The sequence below is a fragment of the Momordica charantia genome (assembly GCF_013281855.1).
Source record: "Momordica charantia cultivar OHB3-1 chromosome 6 unlocalized genomic scaffold, Mcharantia_2.0 BLBB01000006.1, whole genome shotgun sequence".
In the NCBI taxonomy this organism is placed as follows: Eukaryota; Viridiplantae; Streptophyta; class Magnoliopsida; order Cucurbitales; family Cucurbitaceae; genus Momordica; species Momordica charantia.
The window spans coordinates 29,383,298-29,401,417 of record NW_028275164.1 but is presented as its reverse complement, the minus strand read 5'-3'; the positions used below and the strand labels follow the sequence as shown (position 1 = coordinate 29,401,417).

Here is an 18,120-nt window from a genome sequence, read left to right as displayed (position 1 = left end):
GAAGGGAAAAAAGAAAAACTTCTAACAAGATCATCATTTGTAACAAAAAGAAATATATGTATATTTTTATTATAAAGTTGCAATAACCTTTTCAAGCCAACATCAAACATGAAGTGTTCGATTTGATAGATTGGTTTTACTTTGTAGACTTGTAGATGGTTCTAGTGAGACCTCCTGAAGCAATGACCAAAGAAAAGAACTATATATATATATATATATATATATATATTTCTTTTTTTTTTTTTGAAAAAGAAGAAAAGAACTATATTTTAACACAAATTTTAAAAAATATATATAATAATCCAAACTAAATCACTTTTATTTAGTTAAATAAGACCAACATAAGCATAGTTTAATGGTAATTTACATGTTTTCCTTCCCTCGAGGTTAACCACGATATAATAAAAACTAATTTTAAATACTATTTTGGACCATGTATTTTCCACTTTTGTTCATTTTAATTATTATACGTTCAAAGCATCAATTTTGGATCTTATACTTTCAGTATTTTTTGTCTACGTTAATTCTTGTACATTAGAAACAATCGTTTTGGTGCCTGTATTTTTAGAAAGTGACAATTTTAGTTTTTTTCCATTTACATTTTTATCTCATTTATTTCAATCAGAACTTTAGCACGATACTTCACTTACTAATTTTTTAAAATGTAGTCATAAATTTGTAGTAAAGATTTTCATAATATATAAAAATTGTGTTAAAATTTTGAAAACAATGATCGAAATGGTTACTTTTTAAAAGTACATACACCAAAACGAACGTTTGAAAGTATAAGAACTAAAATAAACAAAAGTTGACAGTACATAAATTAAAATAAACTCGAGTCGGAAGTACAAAAATTAAAATAATATTTAAAGTTTATACACTATATATAACAACATATATTAATTACGACTCCATAAATTTTGGAGGAATGATTAATCAAATTAAAAATTTCGAAGATGTAATTCTAAGTTCTATCCATTTTGAAGTGGTCTTTGCATTTATTTTTTCTCTATAAAAAGTGATATAAAATAATTGTTTAATATTTTGTTAAAAAAATAAAGAAAAGTTCTTCCAAAGTGACCAATTGAAAATTAGAAAAACCATTGTATAACTATTTAAATATAGCATTTACAAAAAATGCCAAAAATGACAACAGTCACTTAATAATTTCCATAATGATTGAATTAGGCTCTTTATCATGTTTTCAATAACTATTGGATAGAATTTAATTATAAAACATATGGTGTCAAATTATTAACACATTGCACCGATTTAATGACGTAAGAAATGTTTATTTAAAAAGTATTTTGCGCATTCCATTGACAAAACAACCTACTTAGTGTCATTTTATTAAAAAATTTTCCTTTTTTTTTTTTTTGAAGAAAATATCATATTAATTTGATTATGACTCTTTATTGAACATTAAAAAGAAAATTCAGACAAATTTTCAGTTAAGATTTTTTTACTTGATTGAGAGTAGAAATTTAAATTTATAACCTGGGAGAAGGTCACTTTATACGAGTTATGTTGGCGTTTGCAATTTTCAATGAAACTTAATAAGGGAGGAAGATGTTCATATTATCATGACCAAATATTGGTTGGTTTCATTTAATTTTTTTGTCTTTTTAAGCTGAATTTGTTTTCAAAAAGTAAAAAAAAACAATTGAATAATATCATGGTGATATTAAGGTCTCCTCAACCATTCTATTCTTTAGTTTTCTGTTTTTGAAATTTATTGGTTGCTTACCATTTTCTTAGTATATTTTCACATTTTTAAAAAATACATTTGCATTCATATTCAAATTTCAAAAACAAAAGTAAGTTTTTGAAAACTACCTTTTATTTCGATTTTTAAAATTTGACTTATATTTTGAAAACGTTTTAAAAAGTAGATAGTAAAAATAAAGAAATACGTAAATGAAAAGTTTTGTTAACCAACTTAATTTTTAACCATGGAGTTGTGAGTTCGAATCCTACCCCATTTGTTGTATTAAAAAATAAAAATAAATAAGTTTAATTTTTAAAAACATAAAATCAAAAACAAAAATAATTATCATGGTGAGATATGAAGGATCTTATGATAATACATAATTGAGTTTATTGTTTTAGTATAAATTTTAATTGAATTTTTCTTTTGGATTTGAGAAATGTATTGCAAAATTTAAAATATTAAAAATAAAAGTGACGAATAATGTATAACTCTAGTAGGTTTAATTCTCAAAAAAAAAAAAAAAAAACAAAAAACTCTAGTAGGTTTAAATCTTGTTTTGGCTCTCAACGCATTTACTCCATTTTTTGGTCCATGAATTTTAGAAAAATAGGTATTTTGATCTTTACCTTGTTTTTGACAAAAGTCGCACTTTCCAGACAATAAACAATGGTGTGACGAAATAATAGCCAAAACAAAAATGGTTAATTTTGTAAGTTCAATAACTAAAATTCGACTTTCTATGATCAAAATGTAGCAAAATATTAAAAGTTTGGACTAAAATAAATTTATACCAAAAAGTGTGTATTTTTTAATTTGACAAACGTGGTAGGGAGAATCAAACCTTTAACTTCAGTGAAAGTAATAGATGTTTTATTCACTAAGCTTTGTTTGAATTAGGTAGACCAAAATGAAATTTAGATTAAATTACAAATATAGCTCTTTAACTTTCAAGATTGTGTCCAATAACTCTAGGAATTTTAAAAATTGTCTGATAGATCTTTTCAAAGTCATGGCTAGTAGGTCTCTAATATCTAATAAGTTCATAACTTTATATTAGAAAACTAAGCTAGGGCCCGTTTGGTAACGTTTCTAATTCTTGTTTCCGTTTGTTTTTTTTAATGAAGAAATATAGAATTGCCTGTCTCCAATACCTATGAATTCAACAATGATAAAACTATATTTTTATTTATGTTTTGGAATAAATTGGAAATGAGAAGAAACATAAAACTTGTTTTTCGTTGTTTCCAAAATTTCTATATAGTTTTTGAGAATGTTTCAAAAAAAATAATAAATAAAATAAGAGAAACAATAAACATAAATAGTTATCAAATGACGTAGATCTCTTAACAAAATTAGAAACAAGAAATTACCAAAGAGCTCTAAACTTTTAATTCCTGTCTAATAAAAATTCGTGAATTTAAAAAATATATAATTGACAAAAAAACCTATTAGATATAAAATCAAAAGTTTAAAGACCTAGCTACGTGTATAACTTAATATAAAATTTAAACCTTACAAAACACTAATAAAAAAAAAAAGAAAAAGAAAGTCCCAACCAAAAAGATAGAAATAGCTCCTCCTCCATGTGCCCCTAATGAAGAAGTTAGCCACGAAAAGGGTGAATGGGACCATCAATGGCTCACCAAAAAGAATTCCCTTCCATTTTTTCTATTCAAAATGTCCCTATTTTACTTTTGGAAATGGCCATGTGGGCCCATTTTTCTTATTCTCTTTTTTTTTTTCCTTTAATTATTAAAAAGAAAAGAAGAAAGAAAGTGAGGAGAGGAGTGTCTGACAACTCAGACCCATTGGATGCCTCACTGCCATATGGGATTGTGCCAACATCATTCACATGCAACCCTTTAACAACAATGTAAATTGATGATTTGGACAATATAAATTATATAATATTTTAAATTAATATATTTGGCCAAGTCAGCAAAACACAATCTCCGTGGGAGGGGAGGAAGAAGAAGGTGAAATAATGAAGATAATTTAAAAAGAGAAAGAGAAGTCCAATCATTAAAAAAAATTTATTAAACTAATATATTTGGCCAAATCAGCAAAATAAAGTAAATGCACATCATTTTAATATTAGTCAGTCAATAATCAAAATAGCTTACAGACCTCACTAAAAGTGTCACTTTTGAAATTTCAAATACTAAATAGACACCTACTCCAAATTTCAGTGACTAAAAGTATCAATTTTAAAAGTGTAAGGAAATAGACATCTACCCCAAATCTTAAGGATAAAGTGTATTTTTCTCTAAAATTTTTTAACTTATCAAAAAATATCTTAATTAATCGATTAATTTTGATGTTTTACTTGGTGCATGCATTTTTTTTTTTTGGTGGAGAATGGACATCGCTAATAGGGTTAGCATTGATCATCCGAGAACAGTCGGTTTGAAAAAAATGGGGAATGGGGTAATTTTCAAACTGACTTGAAATTTTAATATGCATGAAACTATTATAAACTCAACTGAATTTTGTATACATTGTGCTTAGTTTGGAGGTTTATGATATGAAGATAAGTATATAGTATAAGTTAGTTTTATAAGTATAGTTTAATGTAACCTATTTATGTAGCTCTAGCGAGCTCGTGGAATTGGTAAACTAGTAACTTGGAGATAAGCAAACATAGTGATAAATATAGACTCAAGTTTCCTAATTACCCCGAGTTACATAAACCTAACGACGGTCAAAACACCTCATAGATACTTAGAAACAAGATCGTATAGTTCAATTTCATGTCATCAACGTGCAAATTAAACGTTTAGGAAACATTGCAAAAAGAAAAAGACGATGTACACAAACACGGTGTATACAATACTGTCAAATCATCCAATTAAAGAATATATCAAAGTTTAAAGCCAAGTTGGCATCATAGCAAGTCATGGAGATTTAGCCACAAGTAATCTAAAAAAGACTCATAATCTTCATTGTTTACAACATTAACGTATTCTTATGAATAACTAACTATAAAACCCTATTTGAATTAAGGCAACTGACCTTTCACCACCAGCTCTTGCTTGCTCTAGACAGGCTGGCTTCCTTAATCACTATATATATATAATGCTATAAACACTACAACATAATACATGGGGAGTGCCTCATTTTTCTTCTTTTTAACCATCATTGATGAGAAGATGGGCATGAGGGCAGGCCCTTTCTGGTTCTCCTTTTGTCCAAAGAATCCCCAAATCTCCTCTCTTCTTCCCCAATGTCAAAAGGGTTCCTACATGAAGATGTGAACTACCGGTCATGTGGGGCCTACCGTGTTTCGGTGTGGAGTATTCGTAACTTTAGATTTATTCGTGTGTGAAGTCGAACTTTGTTTTGATGAACTCAAGTTGTTGGTTTGTTTCAAGTTAGTGAATAATGTAGTTCTTAATGGTTACTGGTGGTGTTGGACATGAGAGTAGGTAATTTACCGAGAGTGAACGGGACGATGTAAAGTAGTGCGGGCTGGCCATGGCCGTCCATCAGGTTCAAAGCCACATAGGTAATTAGAAGACCTGACAAAAGTTTCAACAAACCTCTCAAAACATGAACCAAACATCACAAACTCAAAAAATCAGGGAGCTAAAGAACAGCTTTGTGGTCAACTTTTTAAGCATATACTTTAATGATATCCTTACTATAAACATCATTAAGAAACATATTACTTCATTACCTGATCCATAAGCAAGCATTGCTGGTAAGAAGTATCCGACCCGGAAGCTCTTATTCGCCAACCAATCATACCTGTAAGGATATTCGAAGCATTGGTCACATGGAGGTTTTCAGTGACAATAATTATGGAGTATGGAGATGGACCAATGAACTTTTAACGGATAGTCTCTCACAAAACATTGGAAGAACATAAATTATGGCAAGATTATAAATTTAGTACATTAACTTTGAATACTATGTCTATTTAGTCATCTAAACTTTCAAAAAATTTCAGATTATGCTTTTATTTAGTTTCTATCACAAGCAACCACATCAAGTCGATTCAGCCAAAATTTATTCAATAAACATTTCACATTAGCATTTTGCTAATGTTATCAACGGTAAAGATAGAGTACCCAAAGTTTAGAAACTAAATAGTATAGTTAAGGATTTTTGACATATAAGCAAAATACAAAATACAAAGTTTATACCTGAGCGAAAACGCTACTACGAGTCCCGGTAAAAGGATGTCACCGAACCCAATAATGCTATAACCACCCCATGGATCGAACATGCGTGGGATCTTTAGCAGCATCGGGATGCCATCCTCTCCGCTTTTATCACCACGAGCCACCTGTTAAAGGATTTTTCATAGCAACTCAGTCAAGTAATTGAGAGCTGATCATCTTCTAGTCTATGACAATGTCAGTCATAATGGTACTCTCACTACTTACCACGATCATCACACTTTCATTGAACAACTTCTTAGAAACAAACACCCAAAAGATATCATAGAGGAAGGCACAACTGAGAAGCACTGTTCCAACCTTGCAAACACTCAAATCCAATCAAGTGAGAAAAGGAATATTACCAAATGTGAAAACATTTCAACTATTGATCCTGGAATTGTAATCAGAGTCAGTTAATAGAAAAATGTTGAAGATAGAAAAACAAGAACAAAAGCGCTATCAGACGAGTTCTTAGTTGTTAGGATTGGACACTTCTAAAAAGTTCAATTAGTTCAATATTGCAGATGCTGGGATCAAATGAAAGCGGTCTTGAGATATTTTCATCATCTGATGTCATCAAATGTTATTTTCAAAAGCTTTCTTCATAAAATGCATTCGAGCAATCTCGAGACAGAATTTTGATAAGAAGGCCCCTGGAACTACCCAAAAACGTCTTCTAAAGAAAGCATTTAATGAAGAATCAACTGCAAGACAAATATCATCATGTTCTTCACATACATAAACGTAGAACAGAGTTAAAACTTGCTACCTTGAGATTTGGTATACGGACTATTTGAAGAACCGTAATTATCAGTGCAATTCCCTGATTAACAAATAAAATTAAAACAAGAAGTTAGCTGATTCCATTACTAGGCAGTAAAATTGTGGTCTTCAAAATTTTCATATAACTGAGAACAGGCCTCTTTCTGACACCATTTCCTTACAAGTATGTCTTGACCGATCCAAGCAAACGACACATCTCGATAAACTGCCCAAACAACAGCAAATGCTATGCAGAAGGGAGAAACAGCCATAGTGAGGTATGACACAGCTCCAAAGAAAGGCAATTTGATGTATGATTCTCCAATATGCTTAAAGCATCTGCATTACCATATGCATATATTAGCATTTCACTGCTTTACACTATGCAGGAAATATTATCAAGCCTTCATCAAGCTCCGACCATTTATAATAGTCATATTTTGGACATTCTACTTCAATAGCTTATATTGGTTTTTTAAGAGAAGAAATCTTCCAATAGAAGGTTAACTTACAAATTTAGTTCTTAAATTTTTAGGATTGTGTCTAGTAGGTCTATGAATTTTGAATTGAATTTTGTGTATGTGAGAACTCTGACTTATAAATTATGTATCTAATAGGCCTGTGAATTTTAAAAAATGTCTAATAGGTCAGTGATATATTAGATATAAGATTCAAATTTTAGGAACCTACTAAACACTCCCTAAAGTTCATCAACCTATTAGATACCATCTTAAAATTTAGGAACTAAAATAACCATGAAAAGTATTATCCCCTCAAGAGTCGAGGAAGCTTTATAAAAAAAATCCAATTGGCATAAATAAATAACATAAGTAAAAGATCACTAAAATCCATATTTACGGAATCAGAAGTACTTATTCTCTAGCTCCATTTTTCCCAAAACAAAGCCTTAGTAGCAATGGTTCCATAGGTGATCAAAAGCAAAAGATATGGCAGTAACAATCACAAAAAAAAAATAATAATAATAAATAAATAAACTCAAACTAATAATTTGATTATCATCATCTCTCAATCTTAAACATAATTATCACTAATTTAGTATGGAGTATAAACTTTGACAATTGTAGCAATGACTATCATATATGACAAAATGATTTCCAATTAAGAAGATATCATCCTCTTCTTGCTGGGAGACTTGGACCTTTCTACTTTGATTGTTTGTTTGTTTGTTTTTTTTTTTCCTTCATCCAAAAAGAAGGCCTGATCATATAATATTTATTAACTATCCTATGGGAACCTGCCATTTGATATCAGCATCTTAACTCAATCTGCAAAGAATTTTTAATGTCAAATGCAGCAAGGGCACAATCAAATTTACCTTGACAATAGTGCGACCAAACAAGTTTGCAAGCCCTGTAGATCCAATGAGCTACACTATTAATGGACTGGAGGAGAAGATGTGTGAATTATGAAGCAAATACAATCAAACTAGTAAGATAAAGATCTGATAGGATATTATTATATAACTAATAATTAAGAGCTTTGAATCATACCTCTGCACCTCCTATGCAGAAAAGGACTACCAAAAGCTCGATGAACCAGTATGACATGAGTTTGTAAAGCAAAATCAAAAAGCACGAAGCAACGACGACAAACAGGACCGCTGATGCCATGTTTATATATACAAAACCAGGGCTGCCCATGTCTTCACCATTTTGAATATCATCTGCACCATCCTACAAGCAATTGTAATTCATCATAAGAATGCCACTGCAGCGAACAATAAGAAAAATATTGCTGCAGTTGGCAGAGGGCCAATTCAGTTACCTTTAGCAGCTTGTCCTGCTCAATAGCTGCTTCCCTAGCACTCCAGGCCGACCAAAAAGATGAGCACAAGATCGTACCGACAGCCATCAACCATAAGAATACCTCCGCTATGTCGACTGGTGGTCGTAGTGGAGAGTAGAGCTGAACAGACACTGCAGAGTCCAAAAAATTGATTTGCTCATTTCAAATGCCAAGTACAAAGAATGAAAATCAATTGTTTGGAAAATCAGAGTATTCTATGAAAGCAGCGAAAGTTAGGAAAAGCTTGCCTGATGAATTACTTGTAAGCATCTTCTCCAAGCTTGTACCAGCATCTTGTGGGAGCATGACAGCAGGTATATGTATATCTAGATCAGTCTCATCGGGATCACAGACCATCTTGTAGAGCTCTGAAAAATCCAGAAGCATGTTTAGAAGACATGAAAAATGTTGACTACTGAAGCTACTACATCAACAAACAGTATGCTCTTTTTCAACATTTTTCCTGCTTATAAAATAATTTTGCACCATTACAATATAATTGTCTATCTCTTGGCATCCTTGTAGTTTGCCTATTTTGTAAATCATACCCTTATGTTTGATAATGATTTCGCTTTTAGTTTTTTGTTTTTAAAAATTATGCTTTATTCCTTACCATTCCTTTAGTCAAATTTCAAAAACAAAAATAAATTTTAAAAAACTTTTTTTTCTTCAAAATTTTGAGCAATGAGATAAATACAGAAGTAAACAGGAGTCAAATTATTTGAAGCAAATTTTACAAAAACTACACAAGCCATATTGTTAAACACGATCCACCAAAACTTCACCATTGGTACATTTAGAACACAAATAATTATCATCACATACCTTTCTGGTTATTTACTATGAGTATAGCTGAAGCACCTGCAGCTTCTGCAATATTTGCTTTTGTCGTAAATTTGCAGTGACCTCTATCGACCATGATTATATCTCCAGAAAGCTAACAAGTCAGAAGTTACATATATAATTAAAATGAATATGCATAAAGTTTCAACATTCATGCCACTTAGAGGAAGTACATTATATTTCAAATTGAAGAACCTTGTTCTTTGGCTTGCTGCAACAATCACGGGGATTTGCAAGAACAAGGCGTGTTTGATTCGCATTTTTCTCCTTCGACACAATGGTAGCGCCAAATCTAGCACCAACACCGACAAATTCACTAGCTTCTATGCCATCAACCCAAGTTTGAACTTTAACCTAACAAATTCAGGCACAAAATAAGCTGCATTAACCTAAAACAGTTAAGATCATTCAAATAAATTAGCATATAGTCGATTAAAAAGTTGTATTGTATTTACGTCCGCCTGCAGCCAAGCATCGGCTTGCAAATGGGCAACAAAGAACAGCAGCAAGGGTCAGGCATAGGATTAATGACACTATATATACATATAAAATTAAAAGTTTGAAGAAAAATAAGAATAGAATTATACAATCATGTTCTTATAGAACAGACAATCTTCTTTAAGACATCCTTTGCATCTTTTCCAGGAAGAGTATCTCCTATTATAAAGCTCACAATCTAAAACAAACATATATTGAACCAAATAGAAAGAATAATCACAAATTATAGCACATAAACTAAATACAGACCTCAGTTGAAGCAATACAAACTTACCAGAGTGAACGATGAAAGAACCTAATGATCATATCATATGTCTACACAGAACATGTACAAAAATGTGTTTACTAGTCAACACTCATACCACTAATAAAAATTTTGCTAACCACTAATAAAAATTTGACAGCTTTGAAAACATAAATAACATCTCTCTTTTACTACATTCCTCTCTTCTACTCGTACTGAAGTCTTTTTTTTTTTTTTTTTAAATTTTGCATGCATTGTTTCAAATTTCAAATCTACATTCTTTTAGTTTCTTTTGGCTGTTTTGTTGTTGAATATGTGGTGACAGTTTCTTATCAATGAAAAAAACGTAGGTAAAGAAAGCAAAGAAACAAATAAGTGGAAGTAGTGTTTATAAGCCAAATTTTCAAAAACAGAAAACGAAATAGGAATGTTAATCAAACCAGGCTTAAGCAAAAGCTCACCAATGCAGTTGGAAATCAAATAAAGTAAAAAACTGTATCAGGGGGGACAAGCATCATACTGTGGTCAAACGCAGAATGAAAAACCGGGGGGGGGGGGGGGCAAAGTCGGCCAAAACCCAGTACAGTTTGTAGATCAAAGACATGAAAAACTGGGGAAAGAAAAAAGCATTGGATTGGATATATTACCAGAATGAAGTCATTCTCACAGCCAGGCTTTTTGGGAGTTAAATCGTCATGATGAACAATATCCCCAGCCGTCACGTGGCAGGGATAACAAATCAGCAGTAAGAGCAGAGCGAAAATGGCCAACCCACCAAGAAAATGCCTCTGAAAATCCATAGATTCTGATCTTCTCAGCAAAATAAAAAAAATAAAAAAAAAGAAGCTTCAAAAACAGTGATGGGTCTTCTTCCTCAGCATCCCAAAATCTCGAAAAACCAAAAAAAGTAGGAAAAAGAAAGAAACAGTGGCTTCCCAGTTCCCTGTGCTGCGATTACGCCAAAAACAGCGAACTTAAAAGCTCAGAATCAGATAATATAAAATGGGGGAAAACGTAGAATCCCAAAACAACTATTATCAATCAATAATTTGGGGGCAGACGTTTTATATCATTAAAAAAAGAATACCATGGATCCGGCCGATTAAAGAAAAGGGAAATATTGGGGAAACGGACATTTTTTTTTTGTGGGAAAATGAGGACAAAGCTGATGTGCGTGTATGAATCTTTGCTTGTGCAGTGTGCTTGGGTTTAGGGACTATTACTGGGTGTTGGTCTTTTCAGTAAACGGGATTTCCGTACGAACCACCGTTGGAAATCGCGGGAACCTTTTTAACGACATAATTACTCGATAATCATCATCCTTAATCGGATTCCCAATCTTGCAGAGGAGGGCCTCTACTTCCTAATAATTGCACTTCACTGCCCATCAGTGTTCTTCCTTATACTTCTCAATTGTTTCAACATTTTTATTATGGGAATACTCTTTTTGTCATTTACACTTTTCCTTTTTACTCTAATATCAATCATTGCATAACTCATTTTTTTTTATTATCATTGAGGCTGGTGTTCAATTCTCAACTCGAAAAATATAATATATAATAAAAGAAATTTAAAATTGGAATTCTTTATGCGAGAGGATGAAGCAAGAAATTATATATATATTTTTGACCGATGAAGCAAGAAATTATATATATATTTTTGACCGATGAAGCAAGAACAAATTGATGGATAACGATTAAATACCAAAAATATTAAAGAATTTATACTTTAATTTTTTCTTAAAACCATATTTGATCTTTAATTTTCATATATAATGGTTTAGTAAGTGCCCCTGTGTATAGGGAAACAAAGCTCCAACTCCCAATTCTAAAAAAAAAAAAATTTACTACAACAAAAGTTAAAAAAAAAAGAAAAACTAAATGCGACATAAATAGACTATATATGTATAAATATGAAGCCATTTCTAATAAATAAATCTAAAAAAAATTTAGAAACATCATCATTATGGCAAAACCTTACATATTTTTTGGTTAAAAATAACAATAATAGTGATAGCTTTCTGAGATTTTATTTTGTTTGAACTATATGCTAAACTATAAAATACTTCATATAAATAGTACAACTTTTCAAAAATAAAAATGAATAGTTTCAAAAGTATTTTCTTAAGGAAGAATGTTGGGTGGATTACTTGCAATTAGCATCCTCAATTTTCGATACAGTCGTCTCTATATAGTTTTATTTATTTCTTTCTTTCTTTTTTTCTTTTTTGAAAAAGAAGACACAAATTGAAGGGCCAGCCTGCAATAATAAAGCAGTGTAGTGTAATTAAGAAAATAAGAGGGGCCAATTGGGCAAATAGTGGAAACTAGGAGGATATTTAAGAAATTGACCCCAGAAGAAAAATAAGCAAAGCTTGCCCAAAATTGCTCGACATGAAGGACAGGGTTGTTCTCTGCCGTCAGACCAGCCATGTGTTTTATGGCAAACGTCGGTGCAAGTGCAAGTGCAAGCATCCATCCTCCTAAATTTACAAAACTACCCACGATCACACATTCAATTTTCAAAAGCATGCCATTGCCTAAACAACAGAAACAAGTATAACACAGACAATAATGGACTGGACTGGACTTGCAAGCAGTGATTCGGATTCTTCATTTCCATCTCCCACTTGGGCACCCATCTGAATTCTGAAAATGGAACAATTGCTGAAGTTATTAAGTGTCATCTATGAAATGATCTAGTTAAGCACAAGATTAAGCAAATATGAAGGAAATACAGACCTACACTTCTTAAATTATGAGTCAGTAAAAATCTGAGATGTTCCAATTATCCCCTAAAATCCTAGATTCAAGCTCCGGGTTGAAAACTTTTTGTGGTGGGCGAAACCTCTACGACATGTGCGGGAGTAATTTAGATAGGTAAACTAAAATCACTCATGTCTTTCTTTAAAATTACTTGTATTTAATGATCAAACATTAGAACATGTAGGTATGTTTGACAATAACATACCGATTTTAGAAATTGAGGATTTTTACTATCCAAAATTACCCGCAAGAAATACCCAAATGGGCATGAGCATAATGCAAAGAATGGCCCGACACTACAGTTATAAAATAATTAGCAATCAAATCACAACCATGCAGTTAGTTTTGGCAGAATAAATCATCATCAGTCCATATCACATCTGCCACGTCATTTTTGTTCAAGCTATTTTCTGCAGCTGGATAATTACCTTACAGATTTGAGAGCGTAGGACTAAAATATTTCGTGTCTAATTTCAAGATGTTATTTGGTTATTTATCATTTATCAAATCTTCTACTTTGTACTCGAACAAAAAAAATAAATTCTACTTGTTTTTCTTCCTTTTACTAAAACTTACAAAAATTTTCCTATACTAGAATCACAAACAGTAAAACCAATGTAGCAGTCAACTCCAGATATGGATTGTCCCAACCTTCCTCCTGGACGTTGTTCTTTTCAAAAAAGAAAGGAGCTACTGTGGATGAACTTTATAAGAGCGTTCTTATGGGTCAGGTCACATGGAGAAGAAAATCAACAAAATTTTCAAGATAAAGAACTTCCTTTACATCAATTTTTTGGAGCTACAGTATACTTGGTTGTATCGTAAGGTAAATGCTCTCCTATCATGAAATTGTTTCTTAAATTGTTCCTTTACATCATTTCGACCCCATTATCTAATGGGAAAAGTTTCATTGGATAGAATTTCTGTGTTGTAACTTCATATCATGAAATTGTTTCTTATCTAAAACAAATAAATAAATAAATTTGATTGGACAGAATTGTTCATACCTTGCTGCTTATCCAATCGAAGTGACTGGCGCAACTGCAAGGACATGGAGTACAGTATTCACCCAATCTGACCAACCAAATCCAACAGTCCTCAAAATGCCCCTCTTGAAGATAAATCACTGGAATATACTACTTGTAATAGCAATTCAATACTGCACCAGTAGTATTTTTCGATCCGTGGCTAGCTTCCGCAATTCCCATTCCTTTCTTCAACCTTATATCAATGACTCTCTGGCAACCTGTATCGGGATAGAGAACAAGCAAAAGAACACAATTAGAAACAACATGACAAGTATCTGACTTAAATGTCTGCATTTTAGAGTTCCTGAATGGTTGTGGCAGACCACGATTGAGAAACACTTCTATTCTTTTTCAGTCAAGTGTATGTTCCCTAGTATTGGGGAGACGAAAAACATAAAACAGATTATGGAGGGTTGCTTGTTAGTACTAGTAGCAAGCAGTTTATGAGCCCAGGAAACAAATAACTCATTATTCGATGAAACATAGCTAATCACTACTGCTAATTTAAGTCTGAAGCAATCGGTCAGCGATGGAATTTTCCACAATGCATACGTGATTTGAACTTACCGCCATGGAAATTCACTTGTGTCTATTCCAGCTTGGTGAAGTTCATCAACGTATTGTAATGCTTCTCTGCATTCTTCTCTGTCATCAAAAAAATCTTTTTTATCACCTTCAATTTGATATGTTTCATGGCCCTTGCCAGCAACCACCTACAACAAACAGTAAATATAAAAATGACATTGCATAATGCTCATAAATTTAAAAAATTACAAAAGGAGACTGAATTCTTTAGTTTACATTCTTTTGTCAATCCCACAGTTTAGAGGGCAATTAGAAAGATAACCGTTATGTTCATCTTCATCCCACAACCAAGTCACATATTTTCTTTTATCCATTATTACAGTTCTAGGTCCTTTTTTTCTTCCTGAAGTAAAACGCCATCGTGTACACCCTCCCCTTTAAATATAAAGGGAAGAATCTTTCAGCAAAGAATCATGTAATTCTTAAGTTACGTATACCTTATTTTATCCTTAATTTGAAGTGTCATCGAAGAATCTTCCACTACTGCACAAGAGACTTTCACTAAAGCCATTTTTTTTGGGTGTCTAGGTGCGGTAAATTTTTGAAGTAGTTTTGTAATTGTTCTTTTTTTAAGATACAAGTGAATTCAAGAGGTTTTTGCAACCCTATTAGCTTGTTGGGAGGTTACCTTTTCCTCCCTCTTTGCCTCATCTTTTGAGTTAACAATACATCACTTTCAAAAAAATAAAGAAAAAAAAATTAGAGTCATAACAGGCTCGCTACACTCAAGTTTTTGGCGTTCAATTAGAAAATTTTCTGAAATTCTGTATGAATTCTGCAACTATCTTTGACTCTATCAAAAACACCTATCCGAATGTTCTTAAGTCATCCTCTAAAGTTCATGTGGTTTGGAAATAAGACCTCAAAAGGGAAGAGGGATGCAGCAACTTACAACCACATCACCTTCCTCGCCCATTGCAACAGCAGCACGTACAGCCACACGTCTAATATCATGCAGGAAAATCCTATGACCATTCGAAAGAGGGGGATAGTAATCGTTTTCTCCATGTTTCAAGTACTCCTGCATAGTCCAGCCTATACCAGCCAACATATCATCCAAGATGTCCACTGATAAATATGATATTTTTATGTCAGCATTGGACCATCAAGCATTTATATAGATGCAGATATATCAGAAAGAAGTCATGAGCAGTGATGTTCTACATACAATAAGCATGCATCTCTCCAAGCAAAGCATGTAAAAGTGATTCATGTTAAATCCTATAATCTGTCTAGAAAGTTAACATACATGGATCTTCATTCCCTGGATTATCAGAAGTCAGAATAGTAACATCACTTTTATCGGTAGCAATCTTTGCCATCACGGGTCTTTTCCCCCTTTCATGCTCACCACAGCATCCAAAAACTAAACAAATAAAATAAACAAATTTTGGTTAAATAAGAAACATATTCCACAAATGTTACTCGAGGCTATTACAGTTCAGAGCTAGAACAATGGGAAATGTTAATTTCAGTCGTTTCAGATTTATGTATAATATATATATAAAAGCTGAATAAGACCAAGCTGCTTAACAGATGCAACAAAAATGAAAATTAATTTAACAAATAAATTTCGGTACTATATGTAGGACGATTGTGTTTTTTTTTTTTTTTAATGAGAAACGAACTTTTCATTGAATTAATGAAAAAGAACAGAAAATTGTTCAAAAATACACAGTTGTTTGCAATGAAAACAAAAGGTGTGGGTTCTTGTAAATTGTAAGTTGAGAAAGCTAGCATTATTAGCAGATACATTTCCTCACAAGGTATGTGAAGCCAAAATAGGAGCTAGGAACTGTACCAGTGATAATCCTCCTAGGCCCAAGGTCCCTTACAGAATCAAGCAATCGGGACAGGGCATCTGGGGTATGAGCATGATCGACAATTACACCAAATGCCTGCTCCTCGTCAATCAGCTCAAATCTCCCGGGAACTGCATCAACCTCCTCAACACCTCTAACAATATCCTCCAATGGTGCTCCAACCGCAATCCCTACTGCCACAGCTGCAAGAATGTTGTATATATTATGCTTTCCAAGCAACCCTGATGATATCTCCAATATGCCCTGGGGAGTGTGAACCAAAACCTGCGTCTCAAATAGTGACAATTCATATTTCAGAGGATGGACATCTGCATTTTTGTTTTCCATTGCAAATGTCACAACCGGCACATCTGGGTTTCCTTGAGCTATGAAGAAGGGTGCATGGGGGTCATCAATGTTAACAACTTTCCGGTGTCGATCTGGGTCCACCATCCTTTTAAATAGCTTGGCTTTGGCGTCCCTATACTCCTCTTCAGACCCATGAAAATCCAAATGGTCCCTAGTCAAATTTGTGAAAACCGCTATATCAAAATCAACTTCATCACACCTTCCACAAGCAAGTTCATCAGTCGAAACCTCCATGACAACTGCTTCAGTTCCATTATGAAGCATCTTTGCCATTAGATTTTGGACCAAAATAGCATCTGGGGTCATATTTGGTGACTCCAACTTATTGTCCCCATGTAAATAATAGGCCACTGAACCTAACAGCCCAGTTCTCAACCCCATTGCCTCATACATTCCCTTTATCAAGTAGGACGTGCTTGTTTTACCATCTGTCCCAGTTATTCCTATCACGGCCATATTCTTCGATGGGTTCTTGTAAAAGGAAGCAGCCAGTGCAGGAAGAACGGAATTAGTATCCTCCACCATTACCAAAGCTTTACAGCCCAAAGTTTCTTCAATGTCTATCTCCTTGCTAGCCACCACAGCAACTGCACCTCTCTTATCAGCCTCGGTTAAAAACAAGTGTCCATCAGTTTCTCTCCCAACACAGCACACAAACAAGTCACCCGAGCTAACCATCCTCGAGTCATGTTGAATACCAGTTATTTCTATCTCTAAATTACCAAAAACAGAAACAGGAACAACCTTACTTTCATCCAAAAGCTCGGCTAAAGTCATTTTGAACTTGGGCTCCACAATTCTAGCCTTAACTTTTCCGTAGCTATCAAAATCTACATCAAAAGAATTAAAAGAAGACAGTTGATCCTCACCACCTAATTCACCTATATCGTCGTCCAAATTCCCAGAACCATCTCCCTCCTCATCGTCCACCTCGTCCTCCGAAAGCACAGTAAGCCCCCGAAGCTCGTTAATCTCCTCCAAGTCCGCGACTTCCTCGGTCTCCAACTCATCGACGCCCTCAAGATCATCTTTCTCAACCGCCTTTTCTTTCTTCGGGTTGGGCTTGAGAAGCCCCTGCTTCACGAACTCCTTGCGCTTCATAGCAATAGCTTTGTCAATCTCACCGAACAAATCATCTCCAGTGCTCTCCGAATTCAAATAATCCGCATTCTCCGGAGCGTCCTCGACGTCAGCAATGGCCGACAGATAAGTAGACTGATGCTTCTTGAAATCCTCCTCCTGAAGCTTCCGCGCACGAGCTGCTTGGCGGTATATCTGCTGAAACTTCGAGACTCCATGGCCAGCATCTTCTGGAGCTTCCGGTGGGTCGTCGTCGGCGGGGTCGGGGTAGAACTTGCCGTCCGGTCCGATGGCGGAAGGAAGTGAAGGACGGAGAATTCGAACGGTGGGAAGATACTGGTGGCGAAATTGAGGTCTGAGAAGCAGGAAATTGGGGCGAGGGGAGAGAGTGAGGGGAAATGGAGGGAAAGTGAAAGTAAATGCCATGGACATGGAAATGGAGTTGCTAAGTCGCAGTGCCGAAG

General features: G+C 33.7%; 2 protein-coding genes across 4 annotated transcripts; both read right to left on the bottom strand.

Annotated features, from left to right (window-relative positions):
- Window positions 1-4,534: 4,534 nt before the first annotated feature.
- On the bottom strand, window positions 4,535-11,254 carry SPPL2 (SIGNAL PEPTIDE PEPTIDASE-LIKE 2). 2 transcript variants are annotated; one of them, XM_088125314.1, is made up of 15 exons: window positions 11,115-11,254; window positions 10,675-10,975; window positions 9,481-9,639; window positions 9,268-9,379; window positions 8,691-8,810; window positions 8,422-8,573; window positions 8,148-8,330; window positions 7,973-8,007; window positions 6,819-6,975; window positions 6,644-6,697; window positions 6,100-6,192; window positions 5,857-5,999; window positions 5,388-5,458; window positions 5,146-5,229; window positions 4,535-4,949 (listed from the first exon to the last, which is right to left on the bottom strand). In XM_088125314.1, exons 2-15 carry the CDS (start codon window positions 10,825-10,827, stop codon window positions 4,840-4,842), a joined length of 1,626 nt encoding a protein of 541 aa, XP_087981440.1. In that variant the 5' UTR covers window positions 10,828-10,975; window positions 11,115-11,254; the 3' UTR covers window positions 4,535-4,839. The 2 variants fall into 2 exon arrangements, with proteins under 2 accessions (XP_087981440.1, XP_087981441.1); XM_088125315.1 differs by having other exon boundaries at window positions 10,675-10,815; window positions 11,115-11,219.
- Window positions 11,255-12,344: 1,090 nt separating this feature from the next.
- On the bottom strand, window positions 12,345-18,120 carry MURE (ALBINO OR PALE-GREEN 13). 2 transcript variants are annotated; one of them, XM_022301404.2, is made up of 6 exons: window positions 16,207-18,119; window positions 15,655-15,771; window positions 15,298-15,473; window positions 14,388-14,533; window positions 13,800-14,038; window positions 12,345-12,675 (listed from the first exon to the last, which is right to left on the bottom strand). In XM_022301404.2, the coding sequence occupies exons 1-5, from the start codon at window positions 18,086-18,088 to the stop codon at window positions 14,020-14,022; spliced, it is 2,340 nt and encodes a 779-aa protein (XP_022157096.1). In that variant the 5' UTR covers window positions 18,089-18,119; the 3' UTR covers window positions 12,345-12,675; window positions 13,800-14,019. The 2 variants fall into 2 exon arrangements, with proteins under 2 accessions (XP_022157096.1, XP_087981439.1); XM_088125313.1 differs by lacking the exons at window positions 12,345-12,675; window positions 13,800-14,038 and having other exon boundaries at window positions 14,395-14,533; window positions 15,267-15,473; window positions 16,207-18,120.

Excerpts from the sequence above, each read along its gene's own strand:
- SPPL2 (XM_088125314.1), bottom strand. The coding sequence starts at position 10,827 with ATGGATTTTCAGAGGCATTTTCTTGGTGGGTTGGCCATTTTCGCTCTG. Across the intron at positions 6,976-7,972 it reads TTGGTCGCACTATTGTCAAG|ATGCTTTAAGCATATTGGAG; the intron begins GTAAATTTGATT and ends ATGGTAATGCAG. Across the intron at positions 6,698-6,818 it reads GGATCGGTCAAGACATACTT|GGAATTGCACTGATAATTAC; the intron begins GTAAGGAAATGG and ends TTTGTTAATCAG.
- MURE (XM_022301404.2), bottom strand. The coding sequence starts at position 18,088 with ATGTCCATGGCATTTACTTTCACTTTCCCTCCATTTCCCCTCACTCTC. Across the intron at positions 15,772-16,206 it reads GCCTAGGAGGATTATCACTG|TTTTTGGATGCTGTGGTGAG; the intron begins GTACAGTTCCTA and ends TTATTTGTTTAG. Across the intron at positions 14,534-15,297 it reads GCGAGGAAGGTGATGTGGTT|GTGGTTGCTGGCAAGGGCCA; the intron begins GTAAGTTGCTGC and ends TGTTTGTTGTAG.